Below are 18,896 nucleotides of genomic sequence, written 5' to 3' on the forward strand. Positions count from 1 at the left end.
TATAATATTTATATTATGTCAAATAGTACAAACTTTTAATAGAATGAAACATCAGTTTCCTTAGGAAAATATCTTGTTGGTTTGAATTTGCACAGAAATGACCTCTTATTTTTTGTATTCCTTAGGAAAAGTTAGGATAAGGACAAGATAAAAACTGTAATATTGTTTAATGCTGCTGATTTTCTGTCTGAGACAATGAAAGCTTTTAATGCAATAAATATTTATGCTTTAAATTAATTGGATGTTGATCGAATCTCAGGGGTATCATTTTGTTTATTAATTAAGATCATTGCAAAGATTGACAGTGTAGAGTTTCTGCAAGCGTATTTCTTTCATATTTTGTTCTGTATTAGAAATGTTAAATTCTAAAATTTTGGCTATGAAGTACAGACAATTATAAAAAGTATTAAAGAAGAGAGAAGATTGATACATTGTGGCATATGTTTTACTGGACACAATTTTCTAAATGAATTTAACCTCCTCCAAGAAAGGTTTAAAAGGAAACATTTAGCTCTTCACTTTCAAGAGTAGAGGTTTTCAGCCTGCTGTTGTGCAAAGGTGATAAAGAAGGGCACTCTGTTTTCTGTCTGGCACTAGAAAAGATCCTGTGAAGTCATTCAAAATTTTAATTGTAGCCTTGCTGGACCTGTGGTACTCAGTACATCTAAAAAGGTGAATATATTGGGAAGGAGTGTAGGTAACTCTTGTTTCCTTTTCCCACACCAGAGGAAGCCTGCCACTGGTTTCATGGGCTTTCTCAGGAAATGTTTGTATCCTCCTCCATGAGTCTGGTGCTGCCTTCTAGTGCCTCCATTCCTTTCATATAATGAATATCAATTTTTTCCTTAAATTCAGTGGTTTGTAGGGTTTTTTGAAGGAAGTTTCTTCTAGGAATTCTTAGGAATTTAGGTAGTTATTATTGCACAGGGCAGGCTTTAACTCTGGGATGAGGTAAAAATACCGCAGGGTTCCTAGATAGGTTCTCTTTTCCTTTGAGAGAGCATGTGGGATTTTAGAATCTGATCATTTGGATATTTCCTTCTCTCCTCTCCCCTCCATTTAATTAATTCCAGAGATGCTTCAATTCCAGATTAATCCTATCAGTTCTGGACTTGGGGCTCTTGGTTGGTTTCTACCATTCTACCATTCTGTGAGATTAAATGATAAGAATGTGAAAGGCAGTGTTATTAATATTAGCACAGTTCTGTAACTGAGCTTCAATTAATGTGCTCATTTGTATGTGTGCAGTGTTTTGTGGCACTATTAAGAAACCAGCATCTTTGGGATTAATGACCTAAATGGGCTGGCCATACTGTAATTCAAATTCAGATAGAGTAATTCAGGATGCAGGCTGATTGTCTTGTCAGACTTGGCTGATTTATTTTGCATTTCAGATCACAGATTACTTTTGTGAATGTTTTTCTTACAGATATTGCAGCTAGAAAAAAAAATCATATTTTGCCATTAACTTTAAGAGCCTTGACTAATCTGACTAAAATCGTAAAATTCTTAGCTGTTATTAAAAAATAAGTTATGAGAAAAGAAAAAAACCAAAATCCATTGCCTATGTGTATATGGATATAATTTATTAACTATATTTTTTAAAATATGGTGAATCAATTTGGTGATTGTTCTCACAGTTTTGAATTGAGCCATGAAAAATACCCAACAAATCTCAAGAGAAACAAGACTGAATGACTAAGGTCCTAGTGCTTAATAAGAGAAAGTAAAATACCTATTTGGCAAAAAAATAACACACCTTTTCTATATGCAGTATGAAATCATATTGTGATATGATTTTGATAATTTTTTCATTTCCTGTAATTGAAAATGTAAAAGTGGTATAAATGTTTTCATTCATTTAAGGAATGCTAATTGCTGTGGATTTTATTCCCCCACCCTCCAAGAAAATACATCCTTGTTGTATATATGCATCAGCACAACGTGCTGGAAGCTATGAAACCAGGAGTAAAAACGGCTAGTAACAAACTGGAGGGACAAATGAAGTGGATACCTTGAAAATAAAGAGGCATGTTGGAGAATAAGATAAGGAAGCAAGAACAGCTGTTACTTATTTTGTTCAGCCCATGCTTGCTGAGTAGTTGAGTCTGAACAGTTGCATTGCTCCACAGAGTGAACTGTATACAAGTACACAAAATAGCAATTTCAGCCAATTTTTCTTAGGCCTTGCTTAATCTTGCCATTAAACTGACTTACTTGGCTCTAAAATCAGGTTAGAGGTTACTTTTCAGAGGTAAGTAAAGTTGCTCTCTTTTGCCTGACAATCCTGAAATTGCCTGCTGACATTGTTGGTCAGACGAGCCTTACTCTGTTCCCAGCACAGGTGGGAGGGGAGCCATGGCTATTGACTATAGCACGTTACTTCGAGGTTCTTAGTTATACTATAGCATGTTAGTTACTTAGGGGTTGCATTCATTCTGGGACCCCTTGGACACCGTTTTTAAGCAGGCCCTTACTTTGCAAGGCACATTTCTCTAGGTGCTGTTTTTGCAGCGGCAAAAGGAGATTAATGGATGCTTTGTAGTGCTTGCCTTGGAAAAGAAATGCAAAAGCCCAGTCATTAAAAGGATATTGAATTATGGCATCACCTATCTAATAATTTTTAGTATTGGTTGAATAAGAAAAAATCTGAATGTTTATTTTGTGAATACTTAATATAATATTTAAACTTTGGGATGAACAAATGACACTTGAACCCTGCATTTTGTGGTGTATATTTCAGTAAACACTGTTTCTTTTATTGGAAATGTCTTTAACACCAATCCTCTTACTTATTTTACAGCTAAATACCATTCTACCCTGTTAAAATCTTTACACATATGGTCTTCCTAAATACTCTTTAGCAGCTTGAATTGAAATTAACTGAAATACTTCAATATAAAATAGACCCAATTTTCTTAACCACAAAATCATTAAGATTCCACTGATTGTATTAGATGTACAATAAGGTTCCTGTTTAAAATGGCACATAGTACACCAGATGAATTAAATTTGCATATTTTAATTGTATTTTCAAGTAGCCTTATAAAAATTGTCTGAAGAGCAATGTGACAGTACTTCAGATTCATATTTACAAGGCAAAAAAATCCTTTTGCTGCTAAAATTTTTCTTTGCATCAAAGTAAAAGACGTTGTTTTCAAGGGGTGATTTTCAGAAGTTCCTGATCAGCAGTGATTTATGGAGACAGATGCACTATTTAAGTGTCCTTAATCTCCTTTGTCTGAATTATATTGCTGCATAAATAAATAAATAACTCTTTCCAGTGTGGAACACTTCTGTCTGGTGTTTCCCAAATAAATATAATGCAAGACATGAAAGAATATAATTCAAACTAATAGATCAAGCAGTTTTTAAAGGTAGAAATCTAGTAAGTTTCACTGAAACTTCTCTTCAAGAGAAAAACCCTGCTATGGAATAAGCTCATGTATCATTTATATTGATTTTTTAAAACACTAATAGTTCAGTTTTGTGTCTGTGTGTAACACAGCATCTCATGATTAAGTGAAGGCTTCTGAAAATATTTTTTTCAGAATTAAGAATTAGGTTGCTCCAGTTTAGGACAGCAAAAACTTAAACTCGTGTCCTTCACAATTTCATATTTTCTAACCTTGCACAACTCTTGATATGGTTGTCTGTCTCTCCTTAGTATGGATTATACTAATACTAATAAGGTGTCTATGTCTTTAGTATGATTTAGCATTGGGACTATAATACAATCATGGAAAAATTCAGATGGTGAGGATCCTCTCAAGGTCAGCTGGTCCAGTGTTCTGCTTTGAAGCAGTGCTGCTTTGAAGGTTGGATCAGGCTGCTCTGGGCTCCCTCCAGCTCAGTTTGAAAACCTCCCAGGATGGAGTTCAACAGTGACAGCCTGCCCTAAAGCCCAGTCACTGTGAGATTTCTTTCTTCTTTTGATTGTCACTATTGTACTTTTGCTGTGTATCTTGGAGAAACATATCCTTGTTCATCGCTGTATTCCCCTTTGGATGGCTGAATGGATATCCACCACTGCAACACATCCTGCCTGCTTCCTTCTGCTGGCTGGGAAAGCCTGGCCCCTTCACCATTCCTTCAATGCTGGGTGCTGCTGCCCCATAGTGGTCTTCCTGGCCTTCCTCCAGTTCTAGGGCACTTAGGCCAGTTTGTCATACCTTCTTTTTTTTTGTGCTGGGGAGCCCAGAAGTGGCTGTGGTGCTCCTGGTGTAGTTTCCCATATGCTCAATAAAAGGCTGAATCTCTTCTGGTACAGCCCTCCTGGTTTGGCCCAGTATCAAGTTAACTTCATTCATTGCAAGCTCTCACCACTGACCCATATCCAACTTGCCCTACAGGATGCAAAGATCTTTCCTTTTGTCTATTTTAACTCTTTTCTTTCTTCCCATTGCAAAACTGCCAGCTTCAATTGGTGTCCAACTGTTGTGGGCGCTTGAGCTCTCCCAGGGGCCAGACACTGTATCTTTCTTACACAAACTTTATGAGGGTTTCTTGGCTCATTTCTCCAGCGTGTCAAAAAGTTCCTCTGAATGCTTTTCCTATCCTCTAGGTGGTAACAGCTTCCCTGAATTTGGTATCATCTACAAATTTGGGGAACAGTGCATTCCATTTCTTCATATGGGCAATTGACATGAAAAATAATAGAAGCAAAAGTTTAATGCTCCACTGAACCCCAGGTTACCTACTGATGGGAACAGTTTTCTGATAACATTCATGTTCTCCTGCATTACCATTACTAGGATTTTGCCATTTTAAGGGGGTGGAATTTGTATATTTATGTTACTTTCATCGCTAGGGCAATGCAGAGACATTTGTCTCTGAAAATTCTGGAGGCGAGGGAGGGTTGGCAGGGGCACTCCCTGCTGGCCTGAGGAGAAGGGTGGAGCCTGGCTTTTCTCACTTCACTTTGCAATGGCACATGTGCAGGAGTTTTGATTCCTAACCAGTCTCAAATTTTGAGACTGGAAAGCTGAGCTTTGAATCATCTGAGGCAGTTGTGCGCGGTTGGGTAGAGCTGCAGCGTGCTTCTTCTTGGCCGCTTAACCCCGCATGTATTTCACACACAGCTGCTGATATCAAATTGTGGGCTGTTCCCTGGATTTTGCCATCTGTTTCAGACACGTGTTTCAGCTGAATTCCAAGGCTGAGCTAATCTGCAGGAGAGACCCACCACCTCCAGCTTTGTAGGACTGCAAATAATAGTTGGCTTTCTGTCCTCTGAAGATTTATACTTCTTCTCTTAGGAGCTCGCAGGGCAGCATTCCAGCCAGACATTGTTTTTTCTCTGAATCAAGCAGATATAACAAAATCTTTTTCATAGCACAGGCTCAGCATTTTATGTTTGTTCTTAATATTTTTTAAAAGGTTAGGAAGGTCACAAATCTGATTGCTATGTCTCCTTACAAAATATGGAACAGGATTAAAACCCCACAAAAGTAACATATGGTGTAGAACCAGGACAAAAAAAGAAATCCTAAAGTTTGTATTACTTAGTTTTGCTACATTTTTATCTTTTTGTCTACTTGTTCATTACAGTTCTGTCAATGAACACGTAGGATAGGCAGTAGGAAAAATCCAGTTTCAGAGGTTGTAACTGGCTTTTGAGACATGAGAAACTTCTTATCAGTAAGTTCTGGAATTTTCTGCCCATGTGGTGTTTCCTAATATATCAGTGATAATTTATCAAAACTTCTAATGAAATTTCCACACTTAAGAAAAATATGTGGGAAAAGCTACTGGAGGTAACTATTGACTGTTGGTTTAGAAAAATTACACATGAAATTAAGACTAAATCCTATCCACTTCTGTCTGTGACCCTTATTACTGCACTGAATGGTTGGCATCTCTTGTTCTTTTCCCCCCTAAGTTTCCCAAATAGTCAGGAAACATTTATTTAAATAGCTGACTGTGCCTGTTGTAGGGAATACTGTATACAACTCTGGAATATTGTAATTCTTTTCTCCACACAAGCTTTTAGCTTGGGATATTGTTGCTAGGTCTTAGTGCCCCTTTATAAATGTAAAAGATGTTAATTATTTTTGGTTCAATCTTTACCTGTTTTTTTTTTGTTTGTTTGTTTTTTGTTTTTTTTTAAGTAGCATCTTTTTTTTGTTCTTCATAGTAACCAGCAATCCCTCTGTCATGATAGCTCTATTTTCAGTGTCAGGCACTTAGTTTATAGGTTAATTAAATTTCTGCTGGAGAAGAGCACTGTAGAATTTTGTTCTGCAGTTGGCTAGGAGATAACTTTGACAAGGATGGGTAAAAAGGAAGGTCTTACACTTGGCAATGCAGCAGCTGGCTTTTTCCACTTTGGAAACTGAATGTGTCACTGCCTTGATAGATGTGGCTTTTAATTCCCTGGGAATTTCTCTTTCAACTTCATGAGAGACTAAAGTTCCCCCAAAGGTCTCTGATTTTCTTTCACTGTAGCCATTGAAGTGTGGCATAATTGGCAGAGGATGCTTTTTCTAATGACTGGCTTGGTTCTCTTTCATGTTTGATAAATATTATTAAAAGACTCATTTCTGCTCATTTCTCATAGCTGTAAGGGGGCAGTTAGATACATGTTCTCAGGAACCTGGGTAATGTTGACACAGGCTGTAAGTGCTAGCTCTTCCTTGACACAATGCAGGTTAGTGTCTCTGTTCAGCATCTAACATTTGGCAGCACAAACCCCTGAAAAAATCATATTTAAGAAGCTCTAATTTTAACCAAGAGTTACTTATGCTGCTAAAGGTGATTTCTCAGTAATTTGCCCCTGCAGCTGTTTGTGAATGATCTTATTTTCTTTAAATCCTCTTTTAGAGGGTATTTCTGCTACTTTTCTTCTCAAGGCCTATAATTGAGAATACCTTCTAACCTCATGTTGCTCCACTGCCTTCCTACCACAGACTTTTTGTACTGTCTTGTACCACCCTTAAATGCATAAAGAAAAATAAGCAGTGTTCTAAAGTACTTTAAAATCCATTCAAAAGATAATATAAAAGAGTTCATGTGACCCTGTTTTCCTTGGTAGCTGCAGAAAGTGGGTAAATTTGTTTTAAGCAGAGAACAAATTTGAAACCTAAACAACACTTGGAAGGAATTTCTGGGATTATGCATTTGATTTATACAATATGTGTGATCCCAATGCATGATTGGGATTAAAATTTGTGCTAAATTTGTTGGAAGAAAAGATGGTATCTATCCTCTGTATCTTGTTGAGAGGTCTCAAATGAGTTTCAGAGCAGGCAAGAATCCGTGGAAGCAGTGGTGGGAGTTGGTGCACACAGGTTCCAGTTGTCACATGCTGGTCCTTCAAGTACAGTGCCATGGTAGAAAACATGAAAACACTTCTTAATCCAATCTGCTGAAGGGCTTCTGTGCCTGAAAGCTTTCTTATCATTCTTACTCTGTCACTTAGTCTAATAAAAAATACTCCAACTCTCCAAGGCCATGTAGATTCTTAGACAGTCTTGGCTACAACATTGCTGCTCCCACAACATGTGCTAGATTAAAATAGCAAGCAACAGGGAAGCTGGATTAATCCATTTTGATTTTCATTTGCCTAATGGAAGATATGCAGATAGGCTTCTCCCCACTAAAATAGAGATCATAATACCTATGTCTAAAATACATACCTAATCCATATCTAATTACATCAGTTGGCTGGCCTTTATGCTGCCAACTTTTTTTTCCTTCATGTAACAAACTGTGGCTCCAGTGGTTCTCCAGTGGAACAGAACTGACATGGAGACTTTGTCTGAGCTTTTACAACTATGAGAATATATAATACTAGGCTAAACTAAAGTTTTTTGTATGGCAGCTTATGTTCACTTTAAACCTAAACCATCTCTCTTTTTCCTAGTTATGTGACTCCTCTTCCATTGCCTCCTGGGCCCCTGACATACCCTCTCTTCCACATGGAACTCAGAGGTTGCACTGCTGTAAAATAATTACTTTCCTTTTTTTCCACTCTGGACCAATTTGTACTCTCTCTTAAGAAAGCAGGCAAGGCTGAAAAAGATAGTAAGTCTTAGGATCAGATTGCAGCAGATGTAGGAAAATTGAGACATTAACTAGGTTGATGCAGTTCCACTGAATGAATAAAGGGTGCAATCATCCCCTTGAAGAGAGCACAATTATACTGACCCCCATGCTTCTGATGCACAATTTGGAGGCATTCTTGGTGCAGTTCTGATCATCTTTACCAATTTGTGGTAAGTTAGTTGCTTAGAAATTCTTTGTTCTGGTGGTCTGTGCAGATAAAAACCAAGTGCTATTGCAGTGTTCTGTATATTTGTGTGTGTGTGCACGTTTACGTAAGAGGTTCTCTAGTGCATACCTGTAACTTAAAATGGAAACCCAAAATAAAAACAGGATCTGCAGTCATTGCTATTTTATTATATCAGTCTTTCAAAGACTTTTATGCTTGACTTAAACATGGGACAGTTGTTGTTTTCTGAAAAATTCACCACATGTAGATTTTTGTGGTAGGAAAAAGAGTAGTAGGAAAAGCTGAGGAGAATTATGGTTTCCCTTAACCCTCACCTCAAAGCCATGCTCTTTCGTGGCATTTCTTTCTAATTTGTGTGAGCTTGTGTGCTTTGATCAGTGGAAGCATGAGAGGAGGGTGACATGGGTGTGACTGCACTGGTCACATCTGTTCCAAAGGATCAGTTCTGCGTCAGTTCAAGTAGCAGACCTACCAATATTGTTGCTTTCCTTTTTTCTTCCAACTTAAAGCCTATGTCATTGCATTTGCCATTAAGCTGTGAGAACAAGAAGAGTACAAAATATGCTACTAATTGAGTACCTTGAATTAGGGCTGTGTATGTAAGTTTGGGTCTTACTGAATGTGTTCCTGCCTGGGCAAATTCCTGTGTCAATTACATGGATGTTCAGTGTAAACACCTGTGTAATTGAAAGCAAAACTGCCCACAGTATTTAGTTACATGACATTTTTTCCTCCCAAGGGCTCCCTGATAGATCAGTGTGCCTGACAGACAGCATTCAGTAAATGAGGCAGCTGCTTAATTTTTGTCATTGTTGTTCACTGCACCGTCCCTCTGAAATCCTGCATGTTGCAAATACTTCCATTAATAAAAACGGCATTCTTTTCCTGCAAGGCCTTTTTTGGCATACTTGGAATTCTCACAAATGCAAGCTGACATACTGGGAAGTATTTTTTTAATTTACTGTATAAGGAGTTGGGACATAGCAACTTTTCTAAATCAGAGAAGAAATCTCCATCAGAACCAATATTTGTCAGTTCCAGTTAGAATTTCAGACTAGTCTAGACCAGTTTATTCACTTCAAATCTGACCTTTTTATCTTTGATCATGGTTCAGCCAAGCCATCTCCTGCCAGTCAGGTTCTGTACACAAACTAATTTCACGTGCTTTGTAGGCTATGAGAGGATTAAGACAAGAATCCTGAAGAAGCAAATTGCATCTGATCATGTAATCTCATTGTGTTAATCCTGTAAATCACTTTGAATGAACTATAAATTACTTCTGGTATGTCTTTTTTTTCTTTTCCTTATTTTTTCTTTTGGTGTAACTTGACATAAAGGACTTCTATGGATGTAGAACTATAATAAACAACAAACATGTGATTTAACCAGTTCATTATTTTATTTTTCAAATAAGATTATAATACTCTTACTTACAAAATTCCATGCATTTGTGTTGGCCAGGAAAACAGTTTTGTAAACTGAGGAGATACAGAACAGTTCCAATATATTGTTAATGGTTAACGTTCTTGTTAAGAAATCTGTTTCTATAGTAACTGCTGCAGATTGTCACTTCCTCTGGCATTTGGAATAGTACCAAAGTGAATTTAACACTGATGCTGTGAGGGACAAATCCTATGAGAGCTGCAGTAGATCAGTGTGAGCAATGTGCTTTATTTGGTATGGAGATGTGTGAACACACAGTTCAGTAACCAGAGAGGGTGTTTAAGAACTGTTTCTTCCTGCCCTTTATTCTAATGGTCTCTGTGCACTTACTTTTTTCCTTCAACACAAAGACTAGTTCTCATTCAAATCTTACAACAAGGGCACATAAAATACATAGGTATGCTTAAGATTTTAAGTTTAAATATTGTGCATGTATATACTACTAATTTTAAATGTCTGTGAAGAGATTCACCACACGTGATATTCACTAATAAAGAGGGAGTCAACATGGGGCAAATGTGTGTGGCTCAAGTTTTGAAACAAAGCCCAGGTGAGTTTTAAAGGGTGTGTTTGTCTTATGTTGTACTAGTTGTGTTTCTTCACTGAAACAAAGTGAAGGCAGATTTTTCTTCTCCATATAGAAGTGTGTATCCTCAGATGAAGTGGATGTTTTCAGTGTCTATGTATTCTGTTTCACTGTATGTTTGCATCTGGTTTTGTTTGTTTGGACCAAGAAAATTCTTCATCAAGTGAAGGCTGAACCTTTTTTGAGGATAGAGAAAAAGACTACAAAGGAGATACATTTTCTTTTTGGCAGCCACAGTTTCAGTGCTGGTGCAGTTCTGAAAGACACAGAACTTTGTTTTTGCAAATTTGTGTATTTTCATGCAGTGAGCACTTGGGGATGTTACAGAAACTTCATTCATGCATTATTTCTTTAACAGATGGACGAGATAAAAGGCAAAGACAGGGTGATTCTGGCTCTGGAGAAGGACCTTGGTGTCCAGGCAGGCCATACACAGAAACTGCTCCTTCAGAAAGAAGCTTTGGATGAACAGCTTGTCCAAGTGAAGGAGGCAGAGCGATACCACAGCAGTCCTAAGAGGGAGCTTCCTGCAGGAGTAGGAGATATCAGCGAACTGATGGGAAGTCCGGTAAGAAGACGGTGTTTTCTGAAGCTGAAGTCCAGCTCTGGATGTTTCAGCTCCCTGGGTGTTTACATGGGTTTTGTGATTACTACTAAGACCAGTTAATGGTAAAAGGCCTCGTGCTGCACTGTGCTGTTTTACTGAAGATTTAAAAACTTCTTGGACCTCTTAAATTGCAAAGAATATTGAGAAATTTGTGGATATAGAACTTCTAGAATTTACACTGTGATCTTGAACTGTGAACCTCAGTATTTTCTCACTATTTCATTACTTTAGGAATATTTTAACCATTAAAAATAGGTACTATACTTCTCAAATACTGAGCCATGTGCTTTCAGTCGATGTCCTTTACACTAGAACTATTTTAGCTGAGAGTAAAAAAATCTGGTGAGAAGTCACCTGATATATATGAAATATTTACCTAGCTAGTTGCTTTTCTGATTGTTTCAGAAGACGCTGTTCATGAAGCATTTTCCAGGATGTTATTATTTAGTGTTTCAGTTAATTATAGTAAGTTTTACAGACACTGATGTAAGAGTATGTTCTAAATTTACACAATACACTTGCTAAGCCATGATATTAAACTGTATACAGTAAGTTTGTACAGTAAGTACGTTTTACAAAAAGTAATTTTAGAAATCTGTATGTTTTTAATGTAAAGGAGCAGCATCTGGATGAACGAGATGTGCGGAGATTCCAGTTAAAAATCGCTGAACTGAATGCTGTAATAAGAAAGCTGGAAGACAGAAATACTCTCCTAGCAGATGAAAGAAATGAACTGGTAAATTAATTAGTAATAACACAGATGGTGACTGGGAGGGCATCTTTATGGCAAAAGATTGAATGCTGGAAAGTCAGTGTTATAAATAATTTACAAATTAGTCCTGGTTGGTCTCAGTCAATTATATCTAAATGTAACAGAGATTTCTATAGAAATTAATCTTCTGACCATAGAACACATGGGTGGAATCTTTCCTGTTCCCCAAAAGTAAAAATTCACAAATTTACTTTGGGGTCATAGTAATCAAATTGACTAGGATATTGCCTGTAGCACAGTGTAATGATGTGTAAAACATGCATAATCCATGCACTTAAATTGCTGTATTCATCCTTCTGAACTTTGTTTTTGTGACATGCTTGTGCTAGCTAGGAGTTAAAAAAGCTTTTTTGTGCTAGTGATGAAAAATCTGCCATTTCTCAAGGGAAGTCTCTTAAGTAGGTGAAATTATCCTAGGAGAGGGATAGTAACTTACACAAGAAAGGATATGACATGAATTTTAAGAATGAATTTTATTAGCCTTTATCACTACTTAATTGCTTGTACTGAGGTTAGTGGTAAAACTCCCATGGACTGCAATGGGAGGTGAGTTTCACAACAGGAATTTTTACACATGTCTTTTAATGGTCTAATTTTAGTAGCAGTATAAAATATTTTTCATTCTAAAAGATGGAACCTATGTATCTGATTCTAAAATTATGCTGAGGGCTGAAGTGGTGCTGTGTTTCAGCCCTATAGATGAGTGAAACATTGATGTCTTTGTGAAACTTTGACATCTTCCTCCTTATTAATCCTTTCTGTGGGCCTAAATAATTCAAAACATCCCTGAAGAATTGTCATGTATCCTTCAGTGTCCCTCTAGATGGAGGGCATGTATGACTCAGTCAAGTGCTCTTCTTGGTTCTAGGTTCAGTGGCATGAGAAGTGTATTTTGAAAGAGATCTAGAGCAGGTTTTATATTATGAAACAGTAGTACACATAACATCAGTAGTATCAGTAAGGCCATGTGATTGAGCACGGTGAAAAGTAATTTTCTCAAGAATGAAACAGAAAACCAAATACTCAGTGAGTTTATCTCAGGAAAAAAATATTATCTCTTTCTCCTTTCCACATAAAACTCAGCAAATTTAAAATCTTTTGACTGAGAAAAATAGGTATTTTTTTCCAAACAAAACAGCTCATGGAGTGAAAACAGTGAAATATTGAATACACACTGCAAGGAAGAGCAGTAATTTGCTTCACATAATTGTGTAACATCATAAAACCACAGGAGCAAAATTGAGCAGCTTGAAAATGTCAGCAGAATGCTGAGATTGAATCTGTGCCCTCTGGCTGACTTTATCATTTCTCTAATTATGCATTAGGTAAAGGATTTTTTAAAATAGAGGAGGAAAAGTGTCCTCCTCTTAAGGGATAGCTAAATTGGTGAAAACAACTTGTCTAGAGACCTAGTTGGTTACAAGAAGCTTATATATATTGAGATTAGTTTATAAGGAAATCACTATGGATATGTTTAAGTGTTTGCCAAGAGCAAAACCCAGTGATCAGATTTAGTGTTTTGGCGGACAATACAGAAATGTTACATCTTACTTGCTTGGACTGCTGTAGCTCTTAGTTCAGTGTGATGGTTTATGTTGGATGCCATTTAGCAGAAGAGCTAAACTTTCTGAATTAAGAAAGGCAAGTGAAAACACACCTGTTTTTTTTTTTCCTTCAGAGCTAAACTAACAGCTAACTTTGTTCCTTTGCCATTTGCAGCTGAAACGTTCTCGGGAGACAGAAAGTCAGCTGAAGCCTTTGGTAGAAAAAAATAAGAGGATGAGCAAAAAAAATGATGACATGTTACAATGTATCCAGAGAATGGAAGAGAAAATAAAAAATTTATCAAGGGAAAATGTAGAACTGGTAAGTAACCATCTCTGGTAAGTAATCATCTCCGACGTCATGTTATGAGAGCACATTGCACACAGTCACTTTGAGGTGGAAGTGCGTGTGAGGCTTTTATTCCAACACAAACACATCAGTCTCCACGGTGGGATGGTGCAACTGTCAAATCCAGACAATACAGCTGAATACTCATATTCTTAATTCAGAGTGGCATGTGCTTTGTGTTGTATCAATTCACACTGATTAAGGGAAAGGAGCACAGATAGATAAAACGTTTTTGCAGGCTGTAAAAAGCTATGACTAAAAATCGGCTTTAATAAATACTGCCTTTATGATTAGAGGTTAGAGCTGAATTTGAGTGCATGCACTATGCTAGATCACTGAGTTCACTTGTCTGCTAATTTTTTTCCCAGACTGTTCTTTGATTCTGTTTTAGAATATCTTATGTGAAAGATTAACACAGAGGCATATAGCATGTGAGGTGTTTATTTTTGAAAGAGGCCTTGTGTTTTGGTGGAGTATGCACTGATGGGTTCAAATAATTCTTGGTTGTTACATCACACATGAGAATTTTTCTCCTGTTGCAACAAGACACTTCAAAACATTCTTTATGTTTTCTGTTTCTGTAGAAAGAAAAGTTATCTGCACAACCAGCACTGAAGAGGCACACATCTCTGAATGATCTCAGCAGCACACGAGAGGAACAAGAAATTGAATTCCTTAGACTGCAAGTCAAAGAACAACAGCATGTTATTGATGATCTCACAGTGGTAATGTTTATGACTGGTATACACATGTGCATGCACACACATCTATAGGCAAGCTAACTGTTTGAGAGGAATGTTTTAACTCCAGTTGTAGTAGTGATACAGAAATAGTTCTTTGGTGTCAAAGGGTTGTTTTTTTTTTTCTCAGGTAGCGAATGAAATTTTTTGGAATGTGTATGAATCTTTGTATTAAAAATATTTACCTATTATGAGCTGCTTGTGAAGAAAGGTGCATCATCAGCCCACTGACATTACTTGCAAAACTGGCTGTCAACAAATGAGGAACTTAAGTAAAGGAGACTTTCCAAAACTTAATGACTAAAATGTGTTGGATGCAAACCCAAGCACTCCCCTGATCTAGAAATTCTCCTAAAGAAAGAAACCTGCTGGTGTTAATTTCCCCTGGCTAAGCATCTCTAGCTGAGCTGGCCGTACAAGCTGTATTTAACACAGATGGGGAGAACTCTGTGTGGTTCATCAAACCAAAGGTAGCAGCATGTTTTAGGATTAGAATTGCACAGCTGCTGCTCTCTGACTCTGAAGGCTTCTGAAGGTGATGCTCATAGATGTTCGCAGTGTTTGATCAGGAACCCTTCAAGTTGTGTTTGATGAGGAATCTTTCAAGTTGTGTTAGAGGTGTCTAGTGCTGTTTAGTGCAATTTGTGATAAACCTTCCTGGTGCTGGCAGAAATTACACATAATTTCTGAGAGCCCTTGCCATTCTGGAGCAGCATCTGGAGCTCAGGCAGACTCAGACATCTCAAGTGGCACTACTGACTGCTACAAAATGATAAAAAGAATTTAAGAGCCTTCTGTCTAAATAGAAAATGAAACAATTGGACACATCATTGAAAATAAAAATAGAAGCACCAAAAAGGAAAAACAAGAAGGTGTGTCATGGTGCTATGTGGAGCATTGTCTCAGTTCCTGGCAGTTCCTCTGAGATTTTGACCCAGGATTTTTCTCTGAAATCAGTGCCAAAGTTCAATATCTCTGTGCAGTGTCACAAGCAGTAGGATGTTACTCAGATGCTATGATGTAGGGTCTGGTCCACAGAGCGATGCTGCTTTAGCTTCCAGATAAAACTGCGTAGACAGGGATGGTGATATGACATTAGATGTGCTGGATATGGCAGATACAACCTCACTTATATTTCAGTCCAAAGTGGGTGTGAAAGGACTCTCTTTTACTGTTTCAGATAGTGATATGAGGAAATATATTGTATCCTGACTTTGGTCAAATAATACTAACTTGTGTTTAGTGTGAAAGTAAAATAAATAAATATTTTAAAATACTGTTTCATTTTTGCTTTGTTTCCTATTTACAGATACTATTCCACTTGCAGAAATTAATTAATTTTTTTGACTAGGAAACTTTGGTTCCAGTACAAACTAATTGAGCCTTTGCCTTTGATGTGAATGCAGTGGAATTCTGCGCACTGTTGCTTTTGAGCTCTCTTTTCTGGCCCAAACCACACCTCTACTCTACAGACTGAAAATGTATCATAGTTACAAAGAATGGCCCAAATGTCCCATATCTGGTTAATATAAAAATCATCAGCTTAACTCCAGCTGAGACCAGTATGATACACGGAAATAAGAACATTAGTCTTAGGCAGTAGGGTTGTCTGAACTGATTAACAGCGTCATCTGTAGGGTATCTTTGATGCTGTTGAAAGCTTGTCAAGATGACTTCTCTCACAACAGTGGTGTTTTGGTCAAATCTTAAAAAGAAACCTGTCAAGGTAAACTCAAATGACTGCAAAAGATACTTTTAATTGGAATTATTATTGTTCTAGTAGCTCAGTTTATATTGAGGCAGTAAATTAAGCAGTCTTCTTACAAACAAGATTAGAAACAGGAAGGACTGGGATTTTGGAAGTGTTTGTTCATTCTGCACTGCATTTGTTTGGACACCTGCCTGTGAGGCAGAATACCCCACTTAAAGCTGGAACTGTGCCTTAAGTGAGGATCTGAGAAGACAGCATTCTTATTTAACAGTGTGAAATTCAACTGTCTGTTTTTCTAAGCTGAAAATATTACATTATTCTGCAGCTTGAAGTACCTGCACCATTGTACCTTGGCAGTCATTACTTTCCTTATTTTTCAACCCACATGTATTCAAGGTGCTGTGTAAGTTGTTGTACTTCTCTCAGTTATTTTGCATTTTCCAAAACTTATTTCCTGGAACAATGTGCTGATAAATAATTTTATTGTGATTTCTACTGTGAGCTTCCTATTTTTCCAGTTTCTGAACTGAAAGCAAAACAAATAACTGAATAGAATAATACCATGCAGTGAGCAATAACTGCTAAAGAAGCACTTGGAACTGCAATCTGTCTTTTAAAAATAGAGGTGCTGCAAACAAAGATACAGAGCTAAGGAAAGAATCAGAAAAAAGCAAGAAGACAGAGCACCTGCCTCCTGTGTTGGGTTTTTTTTTTGCTTGCTCCTTTGCTTTTTTTTACCTTCTCTTCCTTCTCTTCTCCTTGGGAATTTAAGGCAGTATTCTTGGATTTAGATGAACATAAATCTTGCATTTCCAGTCATGACCTCCTCATGTTATGGCATAGTATATTGTGATCTTGCACCAAAGCCGGAGTAGAAAAAAAGACAGCGGCTAAGTTGACAGACTTGAGAGTGCCTTTGGATTTGAGACTTTTGCCCAACAAGGATAAGTCAGATGTAACACTGTTTCAGAATATGTCTGATATAATGACTTTTAATTACTAAGACTGGACTAATTTTTGGCTGCCGACCTGTTTCTTCAGGATGGTCGAACGCTGGAGTGACACTCTGAATTCTGTTTCCATAGTGAGCTTCTCGGTAAAAGAGTCAGAAGAACTGTCAGAAATCTGTACTCAGTATTTAACAAAGCCTTTTCTTGCCAACTTCCCATCAAATGCGTGAAGTACATGGCTGAAGGTTTGTTTGCTAAAGGCATAAAGCTGCAGTACAGTGTGGTGTAACATGGTGTTATTCAAAAGGATAAAGACATCGTGTTAGCTTTACCAGAGGCTTAAAGAAAATGTTAATGATATTTCTCTGTGTTAGACATATCTAAGTATAGTTTTAAAACAAACCCATACCAAAATGTTCTCTTTCCTTCTAGGAAAGAGAACGGTTATTGCGGTCTAAAAAACAGAGGAGGAAAAGTCTGAAGCCTCCAAAGGTGAGCAAACCTTCGGTTTTTCATGCATTTCTGTTGCTGTGAACAACACCTCTTTCAAATACTGCCTGAATTTAAAGCTCTGCTTAATGAGAAAAATCCATATAATTCTTCTGCTTACTCTGGTGAGTGCTTCATTTTTTAGGGTAATTCAAAAGTTTCTTCACACAAGTGATGTTGTTTTGGGGTTTGTTTTAAATAAACAATAAAATTACACTTTCAGCCACTGTAACCTAAATATTCAAGTGGCTTGAGGCATAATGACTTAGTGGCTTGAAACAAATACAATTACAAAAGACAAATATTCAGTCTGTTTTTAAGAACGTACCCCCTTGGTACAAAAACTATTTGTACCAACACAGAGCTAAATCACATTTAAAGAGTAATTCATGTTTATATAATTTCAATGTTGCTGAAATAATATTTCTGTATGTGATATATAAGTAGTAAGACAATTCCAGTTGTTATGCTCTAATAACTTTTCTGCTCTAGAATACAAAGTTCAAGACAAAAATTCAGATTATAAAATCAGAAAAGTTTTGCTACAGAAAGTACCTGTAAAGTTCCTTGTAACGTGCTTAAAGTAATTTGCTGAATAATGTTTTTTGTGAAGTTAAACATTAGCAGCCTGGGGCATGTGTGTGGGAGGTGGGAAATAGAGTAAGAGGGAAAAAATGGAAATGAAGAGTGGAGATATCATTAGCATCTATATGATAGCTTAAGATATATTCTGTCATAAATGGGTGCCTTGTGCCAGTGTGTTCTGCATAGTCTATTCCTGGTAACCCCCAGGTGGTACATTTTTATTGCTCTGCACTCTAATGCCTATATTCTGAAAAATTTGTCCTTTGGGACTCTATTTCTCTGGTAATTTCTTCAAATTCTGTTTCTAATAATGATGTGCCTTTTACATAGGAAAAAAGAAAAAAATCAGAAGTAACAATAGATCCTGCCAAATATATTTATAGCAAGTGTAAACTGTTCTTTCTTGATGTAGTATAACTGGAAATTTGTGTTTTGAAGCTGATTTTAAAAACTGAATGCAATCGTAAATATATATATGTATGTAACTTACACTGTACTTTTTATAGTTCTCTCTAATATATTAGCCTTTATCTGTCTGTAAATAAAATGTGTAAGGTCATTTTCTAAATTGTGAAATAGTGAAACAAAACTAGTTAAGTCCATTTTTAGGTGTTGGTAACTGGTGATGAGAATTTCTGTAGGCTGAAAACTTCAATAAATATGCATTTATTTCTTGAAAATGCTCTGTGTTAGTAGAACTTCAGCTGATGTAGTCTCTGTACCTTTCCTTTGAATTTTGTCTTGAGAAACCTGAAGCTTTTGTGGTCCCTTCTTCTTTTCCTTATCAACCAAAGCAGGAGTTGAAAAACATGAGGATTGGAGAGAATGGGCAATATCTGCTACAGATTATTCCATCCCCTGTCCATTAGCTCTTCAATGGCTGTAGT

General features: G+C 37.0%; 1 protein-coding gene across 8 annotated transcripts in view; it reads left to right on the forward strand.

The window, feature by feature from the left end:
• The window catches only part of JAKMIP1 (janus kinase and microtubule interacting protein 1), a 142,255-nt gene that overhangs the window by 73,936 nt on the left and 49,423 nt on the right, over positions 1 to 18,896 (forward strand). For all 8 annotated transcript variants that reach the window (XM_086889234.1, XM_086889228.1, XM_086889233.1 and 5 more), the window contains 5 exons: positions 10,621 to 10,830; positions 11,486 to 11,605; positions 13,361 to 13,507; positions 14,119 to 14,259; positions 17,368 to 17,427. In XM_086889234.1, coding sequence (XP_086745360.1) covers positions 10,621 to 10,830; positions 11,486 to 11,605; positions 13,361 to 13,507; positions 14,119 to 14,259; positions 17,368 to 17,427 — 678 coding nt within the window. The remainder of the gene's footprint in view (positions 1 to 10,620; positions 10,831 to 11,485; positions 11,606 to 13,360; positions 13,508 to 14,118; positions 14,260 to 17,367; positions 17,428 to 18,896) is intronic.

This window comes from Cyanistes caeruleus, chromosome 5 (assembly GCF_971803275.1).
Source record: "Cyanistes caeruleus chromosome 5, bCyaCae1.hap1.1, whole genome shotgun sequence".
Taxonomy (NCBI): domain Eukaryota; kingdom Metazoa; phylum Chordata; class Aves; order Passeriformes; family Paridae; genus Cyanistes; species Cyanistes caeruleus.